We start from the raw sequence: 17,637 nt of genomic DNA, 5'->3' as shown, positions 1-17,637 counted from the left end.
AATTTAGTTTGAGAGAGAGAAAACAGATAATTAGCAACAACATTTTATTTCAGATCAGATTGCCTTAGGCATATCTCTCCATTTGATACATGTTTACAAACTATTTTACCACTAAAATCACATGGAATCCATTCAGATATTTCCTTTTTTCTATAAATGAAATATATACCTTGCCATTGTGGCAAAGGATTAAAACCTACACTATCACACTGGAACAGAGAAGCTGCTAAATGTTTGTGACCTGGGAAGTGCTTATCTGTTCATCTGTTGTACTGAATTATAACTGTATCTGCCATAGACATCCTCTTGGAAAGAACAACCAGGCATAACGTGAAATTCAATAAAGCTGACTGTAGAAAAATCAGCAAAAGTCATTTAGTTCAGAATAACAGGCAAACGTAAACAGTGATTTGTTAGCTTCCATGCTCATATGTCATTGTAACTGCTAAGGCTGGGGGAAGAATATGGGAAGGAAATTAAGGCAAAGTTCTAACTATGAATAACCAGTCAGAAGTCGAAATTCAACCTTCCTAATCTAACAGTTTAAAACCACTTATGACGATTTTGAGGAAGATTGATAAACTCACTTTTACGTGAGTTAGGAGTAGATTTAACAGTGAAATAAAAATAAATAAATAATTCTGAAAGTGACTGTATAGGTACAGCAACAGGGCATTTTGTGCCAAACTCTTTCACAGTGAAGACTCTTGGTGGTGGTGGGATTTCAGCTCTGCAGTTTGAATGAGTTTCATAACATATGGCCCTTATGATTTTCACCACATTTATCTAAGTCATACAAAGCAGATACAAACAAATCTCATCTAGTTCCCTTTATCTGACTTCTACAGACTAACCTTTAAAAAGGTGAAATTTAAAAAGGCAATAGAATTGCATCTTACGAGGGTGTGGTGAATAGCATAGATAAAATATGCTGATATTGTTTCAAATTTTGAAGAGGAGAGCAATGTATTTACAGAATAAGCAAATTTCTCAAGAGGAGAAAGTCTGCTAGGAAAACCTTGCTTCCAAATTATCAAATTTTTCTCTTCATCAATACTCAGATCCCAAGCACTCTTACTTCCTTTTTGAATGGGGCTTTGAAGGACTCCTGGCTGCAGCTCATCACTTGAAAACTGACAGTGTAAAGAGGATGAGATGTCATCCCAGGAATGCTGACAAAGTCAGCAAGGTGGGCAGCAAGGCAGCAGTACACTGCATGCCCTCCAGCCTAGCTTGTAATGTCTTCTATACAAGTGCTCCTGTAATTGCATATTTTGTTGCTTTAAAAGAAATAAACCTGCTTGGTTAAATCTGTACTAGAGTGGTATAAGCTTGAGTGATCCTTGACTTCTAAGACCTTTTCCTGCTCATCTGTAGGAACAGATATGTTAAGAAATAATAACAAAGAAAAATATATGTGTGTGTGATATATACCTGACATTTACACTGACCTTTATTTCTTATGCCTAAGTAAGTCAGTTTTCTTGTCACCGATGCATTTTAGGTCTTGGATTGTTCTTATTGGTCTGATTAGTTATGGGCTTTCTCTGGCCCTGTTGCTTCTTGAATCTTTCTGTGAGATGAAATTTGTTAAACTTTTGCTGCTACCTACATGCCAGTTGTTTTCAAGAGGTAAGAAAGGTGATCACTGCTTGAATACTGCTAGGAGATATTTAAAAGTGCAAAGGCAGTTATTTTTTTCTTCTTTTTTGTTTTGTAAGTGTTTTTGTTGTTTTTGTGGTGCAGCATAGAACCTAAAAATTGTGGCACAGCTTATGTTTTAATTCATTATTTCAGTCCTCCTTCCTCTCTCTTTGATTTTCTTTAATTCAATATTTTTGTGGTGATTAGACTCGATTGCTTTGGTGAATTCTGATATCTTCTCTCTTTTCCCTCCCTCTCCCCCCACCTTTTTGAAGGGCTCAACATGTGTTCTCTTGTGATATGGGAAGATTTTAATTAGTATTTATATGATCATCCGTAATACTTTCTGTCTGTGTGAAGTACACATCAGTTCATTTGAAAAGCTGTATTGCTCCACAGATTGGAGGGATGTCCTTTACTTCTTGTTTGTTCACTGAGGTTATTTTTGTAGTGGGCACTCTAATTTCAAAACTCATAGATAATATTTAACAGGAAATGTGCTTCAGAAGTTACTTTAATTCTGTTTTTAATTCTATATGACAGACCCTTAGAAATATTCAGCTTTCTGTTGTAAGGATGCAGAAAATTATTTTCATTTGTGGTTTTGTGTCTATACAGCTGTAAAATAGTGTATAATGGGAGGAAAATGAGACATTGAGAGGACAATCAGGTTTTCAAAGCTCTTTCAAAGGCGTGTTAATTTTAATAAGATATATCATCCAGTCTTGCAAGGCATTTCGAAAAATTATACTGGGTGCATGTTGGTAGCTTAATAACCTTTGTAAACCTAATTTTACATCACTTGCTCATCAAGAGAGAGAATTTAGCTATCAGTTTTATATTTGGAGATCAAAAACCCCTAGATTCAAGCTTGATTTAAATTTGTCTGGTGTACGGCTTTGGTGAAGTCATCTCTCTTTTCCCATATTTTGCTTATCTTATTTATATAATTGATTTTATTTTGAAACACTCTGCTGTATTGCGTCAGTTGGTTCCATCAATTCCATCATAATTAGGGTGGTTATGATAAGTTTGAATACCTCATACCTCATTTATGTCCAGCTGTAAAGGGGGTGGTGGTTTTCTCTTTCTTGAAAGTCCTTCTACTGCTTGCAACTCAACAGTCCCTTGGGAAGCTCTGCCAGGATGTCAAGAGCTTGGAGCAGCTCGTGGCTACCTGCCCTGATGTGCCCTGTAGCGTGGTCAACGTTTCTTGTATCACAGAAGAGAGAGTTTAGCGATATGCTGGTGTCTGTCGTTCTCCTCTCCCAATTACATTGTTCACTTTGTGGCTTTTGTACAACTAACCAATCAAACTTGGTTTTGTCCTGTGCAACCAGAGTGCAGTGTCCCCAGACAGTGATACTTATCATCACCAGAGGGACTGGATTTTACGAGAAGTGGATCTAGAGCATAAGATGAAATGAAACTTTGAAAAATTGCTAGTTACTGGTGTTTGATCCTATATATAAAACTAAATATTCTGTGAGTATCAGAAGAAATCTGGCATGCACAAAGAATTACTTCTTGCAAATATTTAAAAGTTAAAAATATGAAATCTTAAAATAATAGTCACAAGAACTCACAAGAGTAAATCTTGTTTGCTCCAAAATGCACAAATAACTGAAAATACCATTTACTGCTTGATTACCAGCTTTGCTTTTAATGTTAAAAACTTACCACTAAAATAAGTGGTAGTAATTATGAGATTGTTGTCTTCGTTGTAGGTTTATTTTACAGAAGTTTAATTTACAGAAAGCTTCTACAAAAATCCAGGTTTTTTTTTTTTTAATGACCTGAAAACCTCAAAATAATTTTTGAAATTGGGTTTAGTGCTATCCTGCAGAAAAGGCACAGATCATTTCATAGAATCATAGAATCATAGAATAGTAAGGGTTGGAAAGGACCTTAAGATCATCTAGTTCCAACCCCCCTGCCATGGGCAGGGACACCTTGCCCTAAACCACGTGGTTCAAGGCTCTGTCCAACCTGGCCTTGAACACCACCAGGGATGGAGCATCTACAACCTCCCTGGGCAACCCATTCCAGTGCTTCACCACCCTCACTGTAAAGAACTTCTTCCTTATATCTAATCTAAACTTCCCCTGTTTAAGATTGAACCCATTACCCCTTGTCCTACCACTACAGTCCCTAACAAAGAGTCCCTCCCCAGCATCCTTATAGACCCCCTTCAGATACTGGAAGGCTGCTATGAGGTCACCACGCAGCCTTCTCTTCTCCAGGCTGAACAGTCCCAACTCTCTCAGCCTGTCTTCATCCGGGAGGTGAAGACAGCCCTCTTATCATCCTCGTGGCCCTCCTCTGGACTCGCTTCAACAGCTCCATGTCCTTTTTATGTTGAGGACACCAGAACTGTACGCAGTACTCCAAGTGAGGTCTCACAAGAGCAGAGTAGAAGGGCAGGATCACCTCCTTTGACCTGCTGATCACGCTTCTTTTGATGCAGCCCAGGATACGGTTGGCTTTCTGGGCTGCAAGCGCACACTGCTGGCTCATGTTAAGTTTCTCGTCAACCAACACCCCCAAGTCCTTTTCTGCAGGGCTGCTCTGAATCTCTTCTCTGCCCAGCCTGTAGCAGTGCCTGGGATTGCCCTGACCCAGGTGTAGGACCTTACACTTGGCTTGGTTAAACTTCATAAGGTTGGCATCGGCCCACCTCACGAGAGTGTCAAGGTCCCTCTGGATGGCGTCCCTTCCCTCCAGCCTATCAACCGAACCACACAGCTTGGTGTCGTCGGCAAACTTGCTGAGGGCGCACTCAATCCCACTGTCCATGTTGCCGACAAAGATGTTGAACAGGACCGGTCCCAACACCCAACACCCTGAGGGACACCACTCGTTGCAGGTTTCCAACTGGACATCGAGCCATTTATCACAACTCTTTGCATGTGGCCATCGAGCCAGATTTTATCCACCGAGTGGTCCATCTATCGAATTGATGTCTCTCCAATTTAGAGACAAGGATGTCGTGCGGGACAGTGTCGAACGCTTTGCACAAGCCCAGGTAGATGACGTCAACTGCTCTGCTGCTGTCCATCAGCTCCGTGGCTCCATCACAGAAGGCCACCAAATTGGTCAGGCAGGATTTCCCCTTAGTGAAGCCATGTTGGCTGTCACCAACCACCTCGTTGTTTTTCATGTGCCTCAGCATGTTTTCCAGGAGAAACTGTTCCAAGATTTTGCCAGGCACAGAGGTGAGACTGACTGGTCTGTAGTTCCCCGGGTCTTCCACCTTCCCCTTCTTGAAAATGGGGGTTATATTACCTTTCTTCCAGTCATCGGGAACTTCACCTGACTGCCAGGATTTTTCGAATATGATGGACAGTGGCTTAGCAACTTCATTCGCCAGCTCCTTCAGGACCCGTGGATGGATTTCATCAGGTCCCATGGACTTGTGCATGTTCAGGTTCTTAAGATGGTCTAGAACCTGATCCTCTCCTACAGTGGGCCTAAGGTCTTCGTTCTCATAGTCCCTGCATTTGCTTTCCAAGAATTGGGTTGTGTGGTCAGAGCATTTGCTGGTGAAGACTGAGGCAAAGAAGTCATTAAGAACCTCAGCCTTCTCCAAATCCATGGTAGCCAGTTCTCCTGACAGCTTCTGGAGAAGGCCTACATTGTCCCTAGTCTGTTTTTTATTTGCTACGTATCTATAGAATCCTTTCCTGTTATCTTTTACATCCCTTGCCAAACTTAATTCTAGCTGGGCCTTAGCTTTCCTAACCTGGTCCCTAGCTTCTCGGGCAATGCTCCCATATTCTTCCCAGGCCGCCTGTCCTCGCTTCCACCTTCTATAAGCTTCTTTTTTCCCCTCTAAGTTTCCTCAGCAGCTCCTTGTCCATCCATGGAGGTCTCCTGGCCCTCCTGCTGCACTTTCTTCTAGTCGCGATGCAACACTCTTGAGCACGTAGCAGGTGATCCTTGAATATCGACCAGCAGTCTTGGGCCCCCCTGCCCTCTAGGACTGTATCCCATGAAACCTTAGTAAGGAAGCTCCTGAAGAGGCCAAAGTCTGCTTTCTTGAAGTCCAGGGCAGTGAGCTTGCTGCACGCTCTTCTCACTGTCCTGAGGATCTCAAACTCAACCATCTCGTGATAACTAGAGCCAAGGCTGCCCTGGAGCGTCACATTTCCAACCAGTCCCTCCCTGTTGGTGAGCACAAGGTCCAGCATGGCACCTCTCCTCGTCGGCTCCTCTACTGCTTGAAAGAGGAAGTTGTCTTCCACACAATCGAGGAACCTCCTGGATCGCTTGTGCCGGGCTGTACCGTCCCTCCAACAGATGTCAGGATAGTTGAAGTCCCCCATGAGGACCAGGGCCTGCGAGCGTGAGGCTGCTCCTATCTGTCTGTAGAGCGCTTCATCCACAGAGTCCTCTTGATCAGGCGGCCTGTAACAGATCCCCACTGTAATGTCCCCTGTTGCTGTTTTCCCTTTGATCCTGACCCACAAACACTCTGTTACCTCATCACCCATCCCCAGACAGAGTTCCATACTCTCCAGCCTATCACTGACATAGCAACACCCCCTCCCCGTTTGCCTGGCCTGTCTTTTCTAAACAGCCTGTAACCTTCCATTCTGACATTTCAGTCATAGGAGCCATCCCACCATGTTTCTGTGATACCAATGACATCATACTCCCGCAGCCTTGCACACATCTCTAATTCCTCTTGTTTCTTCCCCATACTACGGGCGTTTGTATAGAGGCACCTTAGCCGAGCTCCAAATGAAGCCGACTCAATGGCTGGGGCAGCTGGAACATCTCTACATCGCTCCAAGCACTTATTACAGGTGCTGGCAACTGACCAGGAATGTTGGGATGGATCAATGCTCCCCTCCCCCAACACATCTAGTTTAAAGCTTTCCTGATCAGCCTGGCAAGCCTCCTACCAAAACAGCTCTTCCCCTTCTTTGTCAGACCAGCTCCACCAGCCTCCAGTAGATCTGGCCTCCCAAATGGAGCCCCATGTTCTAAATAGCCAAACCCCTGACCATGGCACCAGCATTCTAACCACTTATTAACCTGTCAAACACGCCTAGCTTTTTTAAGGTCCTCCCCTTTGCCCTGGAGAATCGATGAAAAAACTATCTGAGCTCCAGAGCCCCTAACCACCTCTCCCAGGGCTCTGTAGTCCTTCTTAATGTTTTCCAGGCTACTGCTATCTATATCTCTAGCACCCACATGGACCACTAGGAAGGGGTAATAGTCAGCAGGACTTAACTAGAGCAGGCAGCCTCTCAGCAACATCCCTGATCCGAGTCCCTGGCAGGCAACACACCTCCCTGGAGACTGGATCAGGACGGCAGATGAGTGCCTCTGTGCCTTTCAAAGTAGAGTCCCCTACTACTATGACCCTCCTCTTTTTCCTGGAGGCACCAGTAGCGATCCTCTTTACTGGTGCATCAGCAGGGTGCTCATTAGGTGTCGTGGGTGCTTTCTCATTAGCCCCCTGCAGAACCGTGAAGCGGTTCTGGGTGGGGACATCAGATTTAGGAGGAAGCCCCTTGTCGTTAATTGTCCTCTTCCTCCTTTTTTTGTTCGTTTTTCTCGTGACTAATTCCCAGCTTCCTGGGTTGCTGCCCTCCTTCTTTCCTATATGAGCAATGCTGGACGTTTGCAGCCCCTGTGCAGTTTGGGCCTGGAGCAAGCAGCCCAGCTTCCTCTCAGCTTCCCTGGCATCTTTTAGCTCTCCAACAGCCTCCCACAGCTCAGCCACCCGCTGCAGGAGGACATCCACCAGGGCGCACCGAGCGCAGCCCTGTCCATTGTGCACCCTCGCCTCAAGAGACCAGTCGAGGCACTTTCTACACTCCGAGGTCTGCGCCGCAGCCTCCCCTCTCATCGGCTCTGTCTGGGTGCCTACGCTGGCCACCGCCGGGGCAGAGCTCCCAGAGCGGGCCCTGCTCCTGAGGCGAGTGCTCACCATTCCGCCCGCTGCCCGCTCGCCCTGCCTGCGCCAACTGCCGCGCCACACCCTGACTGACGTGCCACGCCCTGTTTGCCCGCCCTGTTCGCCGCGCTTCTGGTCGCTCGCGGTCCCTGGGATGGGTTTTTACCCATTGAGGGCTGGTGCCGTCACTCCTGGCACCGCCCCCTGTGAGTCAGCTGCTCTCGTCAGCTGAGCTGCCGGCTCCTGGGCAAGTACTGTCGAGGACTTGAGGCTCCCTCGGTCGCTGTTGCCGCACCGAACTGAGGCTCCGGGACGCTGTGCTTCCCCCCGCTCCGGTGTTAAAGGCGTCCTCCCTGGAGATACTCACCTCGGCAATTGTATTTCAGTATAAGCTTTCCACGTGTATGTTGTTTTGGTTTTTTTTCTTTGAGACTTATGCCCTCCCTCTCTATATTTTTTTCTGCTTTTCCGGCTTTGTGATCTTGTTCACAGGAAAGGCACAATTTTATATTCACAGCAGAGAAAAATTTTCAGGCCTGAAATTCTGCAAGAAAACAGCACTTTTTTAGCAATATTGTGATTCAGACACGCAGCTGTGGAAGAAAACACATTCACTGGGACACTAAAAGCATTATGGTATATACATTCAATTAGATAGTGAATTGCTTAGTTTAGTGCTATGGAGTAATTTAATATATTAAAATAAAAATTTTAAATGTACAGTGTTTTACCTTCATTTTGCAGCAATAAGTGTATTTCACTGATGGCATCTTCCAGGTATGTTCTGTAAAGTGAACTGCAAATCAAGAGGCATGTTGATGCTAGAAGACAGATTGTAGTACTGCTAGTACAGGACAACTCCAAGTACTGTTATCACTAGTTTAATCATTCAGGATTTGTTTTCATACTCCCACTGATGGAGATCCTTCCCCCAAGATGTAGCTGCTTTTCTGGGTTGCAAACACCAGGTATTTCAGAGAGATGGGCAATTTCTGTTGTTATCTCAAGTCAACAGGAAGTGCAGCTGCAATGTGCTTTTGGAGGTTGGCCTTTACTGAGTCTAAACTGGCAAAGACAATGTTCTTGTACTTCCCACTTCAAGAGAAGAGTGAACAGTAGGTATTCACAACACAGGCATTTACTGCACAAAAATTAATGTGATAAATACACAGAAAGTTGTAAGTTAATTATGGCAACTTTCTTGACTTGAGCTGCTTTTATTTAAAGAAAAAACATTTGAAATAACATGGAAATCTTGTTATGACTTCTTGTCACATATAGATAAATCCGTCTGCTGACAGGTTGAGATGCAACTTTAACTTTGAAAAGGTAAAGGTTCTTAATAGTAGAAGGTGTATAAACTATGAAAATGCAGTTTGTATTTCTGTTTCTCCTCTTCTGTGCCTTTTTTCTCCCAAAAAGAAAGACGAGATTTGTTAGACTTAACAGGTCTATTTAGGAATTATCGCATGGCAGCTGTGGCTCAGAAGAACATGTTTGCATGGACCAGTCAGAATTTCATTAGGTGAGCACAGATGGCTCCTGCCACCAGCGTGCTACCAGATAGCCCCCTGTTAAATCATGGAACAAGTCAGGTCGGTTCTGTAAAGTATTCCTGAATTTAACTCAGCTTAGACAAGACCTTCTAGGAAAGGTTATTGGCATTCATCATCATTCCCTCTTCCCTTACATTATTGTTTTCTAATACTTTGCTCTTGTGGCTTATCTCTCCAGTCATCAATGCCCTTCCTAACTCAAAAGAAAAACAAAAACCCAACCCAGTTTTGCTGTTCAATGACATTTAGCTTCAAACATAAATTACAGCACAATTGACATCATTAAACACATTTTATCTTGCTCTTCCATTGATGTATGGTCTTGTTAAGCATCAGACCAGTCACTCCAGTTTGTTTTGCTCTTACTTCCCCACTGTAATCTTACTGTATCAGTGTGAGCGCATAAATTAAACCTCTCTTTCTTCCAATTCTAGTAGGGTAAGTAAATGCATATTCATACTGTCACTGGGGCTTTTTTGCATATTTACGTTCTAGGAAATTTAAAAAAGTTAAGTCATATAAAGAGTACCAGTTAAATATTTATTCCTTGGTACTTGCTTGGAAGCACTTGTTATGTTACACTTCACAAACCAAAATATTATGACATTGACCTTCCAGTCTACTTATATGACTAATGATTAAAAATAATAACACCACTATCTTTAAAACTTGTGATTTTATAATATTAATTTCCTTCTCCTTTTCACAAAACTTCTATTAAAGTGTCTACGAAGCCTTATATCTGATATGATCACAGAAGATAAAGTGACTGTTACCTAATTAAGACTTCACCCTTTGCCAATCTTTTGGGAGATAGAAGTCTTGGTTGGTTTTTTTGTTTTGTTTTGTTTAATTAATGCACACTGTTAAGAGGTAGTTGTGCTAAGAACATAGGAACTAAGAAATAATTGCAGGGTAATTCTAGGTTTGTAAGATAGGTCAGTGCAAACCTTTATTTTAGTTCTTTGCTAAAGCTTTTTAGTCTTTCACCTGTTTTGGAGGTGCAAAACACTTAGTTTGATGGGTTATTGCAAAGTGTATGTTGCTCTCTAGGAGAATACTGATGGTTTATGGAATTGCATAGCCAGACTGGATCACAGTGTTGAGCTTTTCTATGAATTACTCACTTTTCAAATTATTTCTTTCTGAAGAAAGGCACAAGACAACTAGGATTTAAAGCTTCATTAAAGAAAAAGATTAAATTTTGTAAATGTCCAATATAAGAAATAGGACAGAGTTTAGCAACACCTGAGGCGAGGATTTCCTTGTGAAAAGCTGATGATTACAAAGATCTAGTAAAAATTCAAAATAATCTTTGCAATTCTAAATCTAATGGCTGTTCAGACATTGCATAGATCCTTCTTAAGATGATAATGAGTCAGAAAACCGATAGCAGTTGTATAGTATGTAAAATGTTTTACAGCTTAGGATAAAAGAAAGGCTGCATTCAGGAAACTCTGGTGGCCTATATTTTTTTCCAGTAATGTTTTTCCACAAAACATATTAAAGATAAAATATGTCTAATAAAGGCAGACAACTGTCTTTCTTAGAATAGAAACCAAGACTGGTTCTTCGCCTCTAGTCTTCATGGGTATGAAATGTGCAGAAGAATACAATGATAACTAAAATAACTAATTTAATGTTTTATTCTTTCAAAAGTCCATGTATTGAACATTAACTGAAAGGAGATGTTCCATGTTTTCATATTGCTATGATCCTTTCAGACTGGAACTGCTTATATTTCACTTACGAAAGTTCTGCAAAATGGCATGTTAATAAAAGATTACATGATTATGGCTGGATAAGAAACCAATAAAATTAGAGTAATAGATTGTATATTTTTTAAGGAATCAGAATCTCATTTTTTTAAGTGGATGCATTAGCAAGATAAAGCCTTCATAAGATGCTCATAAGAGTACTTAGAACAGCTAATTAATCCCTTCCCACCTAGGCTCTAACTCTGAACGTGAGGCTAAACTCTCCCATTGTAGGTAATGCTGCTGGTTTTTGCTACCATCTATACAACCTTGCTGAGGTAATCTATACCCTGTCATCAAGCAGTTTGAGATAGAATTTTGCATACCTATTAGAAACTGTGTATTTAGGTTTTATATCCTCTCCATCCATTTCTTTATGTGCCATATAAAAATTAGCTATTGTTTTACTCATATTCTTAAACCAGGAAAATTTGTCATGAATTTCTCTGTGTCTGTATTATTGCCTTCTCTTGAATTGTTTTAGATAATTGCATCAATTTTTATTAAAACCTTTCACCATACAGATAATTTCTTTTCTACTTTTTATGACCCAGAGATGGCCAAATGCTTTTCTTACTAGAAAATCGCCTACATGAAAGATGTGTAAGTCTGTAATCTTTCTTTGCTATCAATCCACACTTGAAAATTGATGATAAATAAACCTAACAAGTATTCTCCATAACAATTATAATCAAGACAGGAATAAATAAAGTCAGCAGTGGTCTGTACCAATAGATACCTTAGAATAACTGAGATTGGGGCAGGTAGTGGTATAGCAGTATATTAGGGTGCTCGTCTCACGTATTTGAGTGTCTGGTTCCTCTATCTTCGCTGTATTTTACTTGTCTGCTTTTCCTGCCACAGTGGGTTGACCTTGAGGGGACAGGATGCAATAGGATGAAAAGCTCATGGGTAAAGATGAAGACAAAATACTCATGCAGGGTTTGGCTCTTTCTTGTGCATGGTTTTGCAGAGGTACCACTAGCATCACTAAGGGTTCCACTGTGCCCTGCACAGTGGTGCTGTGTGAAGCCGGCACAGTGCAGCCCTGGCCTCTTCTCACTGAATTCTGTGCGAAACATTCTTATCACCAACAAATTGGAAATTAAAATTAGAAGACAGTTAACAACTAACGAACCTGCATTAGATTTTGAAGATAAGTAAGTACTAAAAGATATACCAGATCTACTTGTGAAAACTTTAAATTTATAATGTAATTTTTTGTGGGCCATTGGCTGGCTGGCTGCAAAATAGAAATAGACATTTATATGCAGAGGAGGAAGGTGGCTATCCAGAATCGTTTCACCAAAAGTAATAAATAAATGAAAACAACCATTCTGTGAAGAGAAATCTTTGAAATTGCTTTATGTAATAGTAAGAATGAGACTGGTTATCTTTTTCTGTAAATGCTGCTAACTGCAGGGTGGAAGGGAATCAAGGCATATAAAATAAAGCTGAGTGCTTAAAACAGGTTTGCACAGCTCTGAGTAAGTTTACTATTCTGGTAATACAATTATATTTGGGGTGCTGACAAAGATCCTTGCTTCAGATAAGGTGAAAAAAATTGGATGGAAAGTCAAGAAGTACCTTTTGAGAAGGGAGAGTATAGAGTAAGAGTTTATCTAGACAAATAGGCTAAAATCTACTCCTGCCTGCAGTTTTCAGTTTTATATTCCTTTTCCCTGTTTTATTGGTGTGCTTAATTTTATCAATGTTTCTTAGTTTTGCGGGAAGCAATAGCCGAAGTCTGCTTTGTATCCTATCATGGAGACTTGAGAGGTGTAACAGTTCTCATAAACTCTTGCTTATCCTTTGTTGTTTCTATGTATAATTTTGTAAAAAACGAAATTGGGTTTTAGCGTCAAGTGTTTCTGAAAATACTACTGGATAGATTATGATGAACATAACTTCAACATTATGAACATAATTCTATAACTTTTAAGTTGGGACATTGAAAGCATAGTCAATCTTCTCAGGTTTTCACATAATAAACAGCTGCAGAGTTCTGCAGATTTTTTTTTCTCTGGTCAATTTGTTCAAATCTGTCTTTATACTTACCACCTTTATTCAGGCTTAGGTTGTTATAATCAGGTAGAAACTCAGATACTTTCTGAATGTTCAGTTGCAATCTCTTGTTATCAAAAGAATGAATGCAGTACCTTTCACACATCAGTTAAGTTTTACATGAAAACTAGATAGACTTTCCTGCCTTTCTTCTTTGTTGAAAGACTGAAATCTCACTCTGACAGTTAGGCACAATCTAATTTTCCACCTGGTTTTATTTACAGCCTGTTCAAAGTAATTTGGGTTTTGTGCCAATATTGTCTTTCACTTGAATGCTTCTTTCCTTTGCATGTGTTGGGTTTTTTTAAACAACGATATATTTTTGTTGCTTTTCTTTGTTGCTTCTTTGCTTTGTTGTTGTTTCTGCTTTGTGAGCAGTGGGACTTTATGGATTGTTTTTTGTGGGTTTTTCTGTTGTTGTACAAGATAAGATCTAAGGCAGCTTCTTTCACAAACTAGTCACGTAAGGATAGATGGTCATAACTTTGGTGCTGCAGGCTTTTGTTTTGAAAATATTGTAGAATAGTGGCTTTAAATGGAGCTGCTGACTTAAGCCATAATGCCTGGAAATTATTGTGCAAAGATTAATCCTCTGCCATCTTAATAAAATGAAACGGAGATCATGTAACTGTTCCTATGGACCTGTTATAGGAATAAAGACAGATTTGAACAAATTGACTAAAAAATAATGGTGAATTTTTTTTGGCCATTGGTCTCGGACATGGTGGACTTGGCAATAATAAAGTAAATCTCTTTCAGTCATTAATAAAAATCTCCTTTTCTTTAATCTGTGCAAGTTCGGCAAAAAAAACCTCTAGTGTTAGATCAGCCTTTGCTTTAGATGACTTAAAAATTTAAGAGAGCAGCTGAACTAGTTAAATTTATAAAAGCCTTCGTTCTTTCCAGTGAGCAGTATAGTCACTTAATATTGAGAGATAGATTAAGAGCAAATTATCTTGAATTTCAAAATGAATTTGTGGAATTTCACAGAAAAATATTACTATTCTTGTGCTTCCCAAAGCAATTAACATAGTTTTGATGAGTCAACATTTACTAAGATAAAGTGTCTAGCTCTAGACCCCTCAGCCCAGGAAAAGCATGGACCTATCCAAGTGGGTCCAGATGAGGAAGACAAAAATGCTTAGAGGGCTGGAGCACCTCTTCTATTGAGGAAAGGCTGAGAGAGTTAGACTTGTTTAGCCTGGAGAAAAGAAGGCTCCAGGGAGACACTGGAACAGCCTTCCAGTACCTAAAGAGGGCTATAAGAAAGAATGATGGAAATAAGCATTTTAGCTGGGCCTGTTGCGATAAGACAAGGGGTAATGGTTTTAAACTGAAGGAAGAAAGATTTAGACTAGATATTAGGAAGAAATTCTTTACCCTGAGGGTGGTGAGACACTGGCGCTAGTTGCCCAGACAGGCGGTAGATTCCCCATCCCTGGGAACATTCAAGGCTGGGCTGAATAGGGCACTGAGCAACCCGATCTAGTTGAAGATGTCCCTGCTCACGCAGAGGGGTTGGAACTAAGTGACCTTTAAAGGTCTCTTCCAACCCAAGAATTCTATGATTCTTTTTGTCAGCAGTTTCCAACTGTATCTAAAACTATCTACCTTTAATATAGTTCAGTAATAAGACTGCGTTTTCCTTCCTATTCCCCATCACATCATATGTAATCCAAAGATTACTACATTGACTTTAGACTACAGAATTAAACAAGCCCTGGATATTGAAGGGGCATGTACCCCTATAAAGCTTCAGCTGTGCCAGTGTCACAAGAATCAGTTGACTTCACATCAGAGTTTGCTTTTAAGCTATTAAGCTATGTATCTAGTAAAAAAGTAAGTCTTGGGAAAGGTTTGCAAGAACGGTTGCTGAAGAAGTGAGGATAAGCAGTGAGCAGATGTTAAAATGGACTGTGACACTATTTACAAATAATCTATATGAGTAGATAGTTTACTCATAACAAATACTCCTACTTGCACGCAGCACATTGAATTATAAAAGTGGAATGTATTTATAAGCATAACAATATACAGGGAGATGTGATAATAAGCTATCCATTTTAATAAGGGATTAGAATTCTGACCTAATTCTTTCCCGGTAGGATTTATCACTAACTTATAAATAACTTACAGGTATAAGACATGGCAATGAAGAATAAATTAACAGAATAAACAAAATGCTCAGAGACTTGCAGCCCCTGCTGCTACCACTTTCTCAGGGAAAGACTGAAAGAGAGGGATATTGGCATTTGCACTCAGGTTCATTTTCTGGCTGGCTTAACTCTATTAAAGACTTGAGTCTGGGGACGCGTAGGGTAGGTGAATATGAGAGCAGTGTCTCTGATCTGTTTATTGCTATATTTTACTGATTTGCTTTACTGCAGGTATAGCATACACTTTGCAATCTCATTTGGCCTTTTCTATTATCTAAGAACTTTTGACATGGTTTGCCCTAACTGATTAAGTTTTGGTAACTCATTGTAATTTACATTGCAAGCAGATTGGAGAGTTGAGATATGCAGTATGATCTTTCTTGCTGGTTTTTATTAGTAAAGGAAGTACAAACAAATCTTTAGCTGCCTATGTTGGCTTTACATTCAAAAAGTGCTTTCATACATTGGGATGTGAGTGTACATACGTGTATATATATATCTGTTTATATAAGACTGCACTTGTTGTTTCAATATCTTATTAGAAAAGCTAGAGAACTACCAAAGTTACCTGACATAATACTTCATGGTATCATCACTGGGAAAATGTGTTTAATATGTCTAATGTGTTCTAGCCTTCAAACAAACAAAAAAAAAAAGGCCTTTAACTGAGCATTAGGTGATTTGTCAGTAACACCATGATAGTTCTATGTGTGCCCACTCTAAATGTGCTTGGAAAATGTAAAAAAAAAAAAAAAACCAAAACAAAAACCCCCAAATTGACACATAATTAGTTTTGAATTTATAGAGGGTCTTTTTCCTCTTACACTTTAGTAATTTCATTCTTCAGAGAATCTGGCATTTTCAAGTTGCCACCAGGTATCTTCATTTGAATGTACCTCTTTCTCTTTTGCTTAGGTTGAAAATCTGCTCTGACCCTAGTCCAAATGAATGGGCTGTGAGTTGTATCCTTGGCAGGGTCTGGTTACACCATCTTTTTTTTTTTTTTTCATTCTTTGCTCACTGTGATAGTGAACTAATGAATTTACTCCTCTCTTTTTGTTCATACAGCTTGAAGTTGAGGTCACTGATGTAAATGGGAAAAACGTTGATGGTCCAGTCCGCCTAGATGTTTTTGTTATTGATCAAAATGATAACAGGCCAGTGTTCAAAGAAGGACCCTATGTTGGCCATGTGATGGAGGGATCCCCTACAGGTAAGTCCATGCCAATCATACCTCTATAAATAATGCCTGAGCAAATTCTGTGTTGATAAATGCACTGTTTTCATATTGTACAACTTTTCTTGCTGATTTTGTGGCTCACTAAATCCTTCCCCCACATAAAGAGGTGGGAGCAACCCTTTAGGACAGCAGGTAGTGATTTTTGAAGAACAGTCAAGTCTCTGCAGCAAAAAAGAAGGAGGGGTTAAAAACAAAGTAAAGTAACACAGTCTGAAATGAAAGCTTCAATTTAGGTTTACACTTTTTTATTCACATTTGAAATCAAGGAAGACAACCCCTGGGATTTGATTAACATTCAGACCAAATAACATGTACAGTTGCTGTTCAGAGTGAGAATTCCACCTTTATAAGGTTAACTTCTGGAAGAGTAGCTTTTCTTTATGTATATAGCACAAGGCTAGGTAAATAATCAAAATAAATAGAAAGCACATTATGGATATGCTAATATTGTAGGGAAAATTGAAATTCTGAGCGTTACTTGTGTAAGTGCAGATACAACCATTGCAACAAAATAAAAACACACTTGAAGAATTAAAGTTAAGAATGAAAATGTTTTGATTAAATTCCCCCCTGATTTTGTCTGATGATGAAATTCTGTAAGTATAAGGTATTGTTCCAAATTTCAGTTTGGGTACAATGATCCTAGCTAAACTCTCCCTGCAGATGAAGGCTGAATTAGTTTTCTTCAACTGTTATCTTCAGCTGTTGTGCAATTTTGTTGTGAGTTATTAAACAGCTGTTGCATTCCACTGAAGTAGTACCTCTACTGCATTCAAAAGAGATAATTGTTATGTTATGGAGTTAATGTGGATCTTGGTGAAAGAAATCTAAACTAGTATAAGCTCCTGTCAATATCAGTGGAGTGACAGTGATTTAATAGAGATCAGAGTTGTGGGTTATATATTTGTAATATATACATCACTGAACACAATGCCCTATCCTCCTTATACAGTTGAAGCTGTGAGCACAGACATAAGGTTTTGGTTGTATGCACATTCTGGAATATGTTGAAATGAAAGATGGAATCAAATTATATTATATTTTTATGAATATTTAATATTCATAGAAGCTTAATGTGGTGACATGTGCTTTGTTTACTCTGAACAAGGATAGACATTACCTTTTACTTCTTTGTGCTATATATAGAATCATAGAATCATAGAATAGTAAGGGTTGGAAAGGACCTTAAGATCATCTAGTTCCAACCCCCCTGCCATGGGCAGGGACACCTTGCCCTAAACCGGGTGGTCCAAGGCTCTGTCCAACCTAGCCTTGAACACCGCCAGGGATGAAGCATCCACAACCTCCCTAG

General features: G+C 40.2%; 1 protein-coding gene across 5 annotated transcripts in view; it reads left to right on the top strand.

The window, feature by feature from the left end:
• The window catches only part of CDH13 (cadherin 13), a 509,619-nt gene that overhangs the window by 265,798 nt on the left and 226,184 nt on the right, over positions 1-17,637 (top strand). For all 5 annotated transcript variants that reach the window (XM_030469853.1, XM_030469854.1, XM_030469852.1 and 2 more), the window contains exon 6: positions 16,154-16,298. In XM_030469853.1, coding sequence (XP_030325713.1) covers positions 16,154-16,298 — 145 coding nt within the window. The remainder of the gene's footprint in view (positions 1-16,153; positions 16,299-17,637) is intronic.

Source organism: Strigops habroptila, chromosome Z (genome assembly GCF_004027225.2).
Source record: "Strigops habroptila isolate Jane chromosome Z, bStrHab1.2.pri, whole genome shotgun sequence".
Lineage (NCBI taxonomy): Eukaryota > Metazoa > Chordata > Aves > Psittaciformes > Psittacidae > Strigops > Strigops habroptila.
The sequence above is the reverse complement of the archived record's forward strand: the minus strand, read 5'-3'. Positions and strand labels throughout refer to the sequence as shown.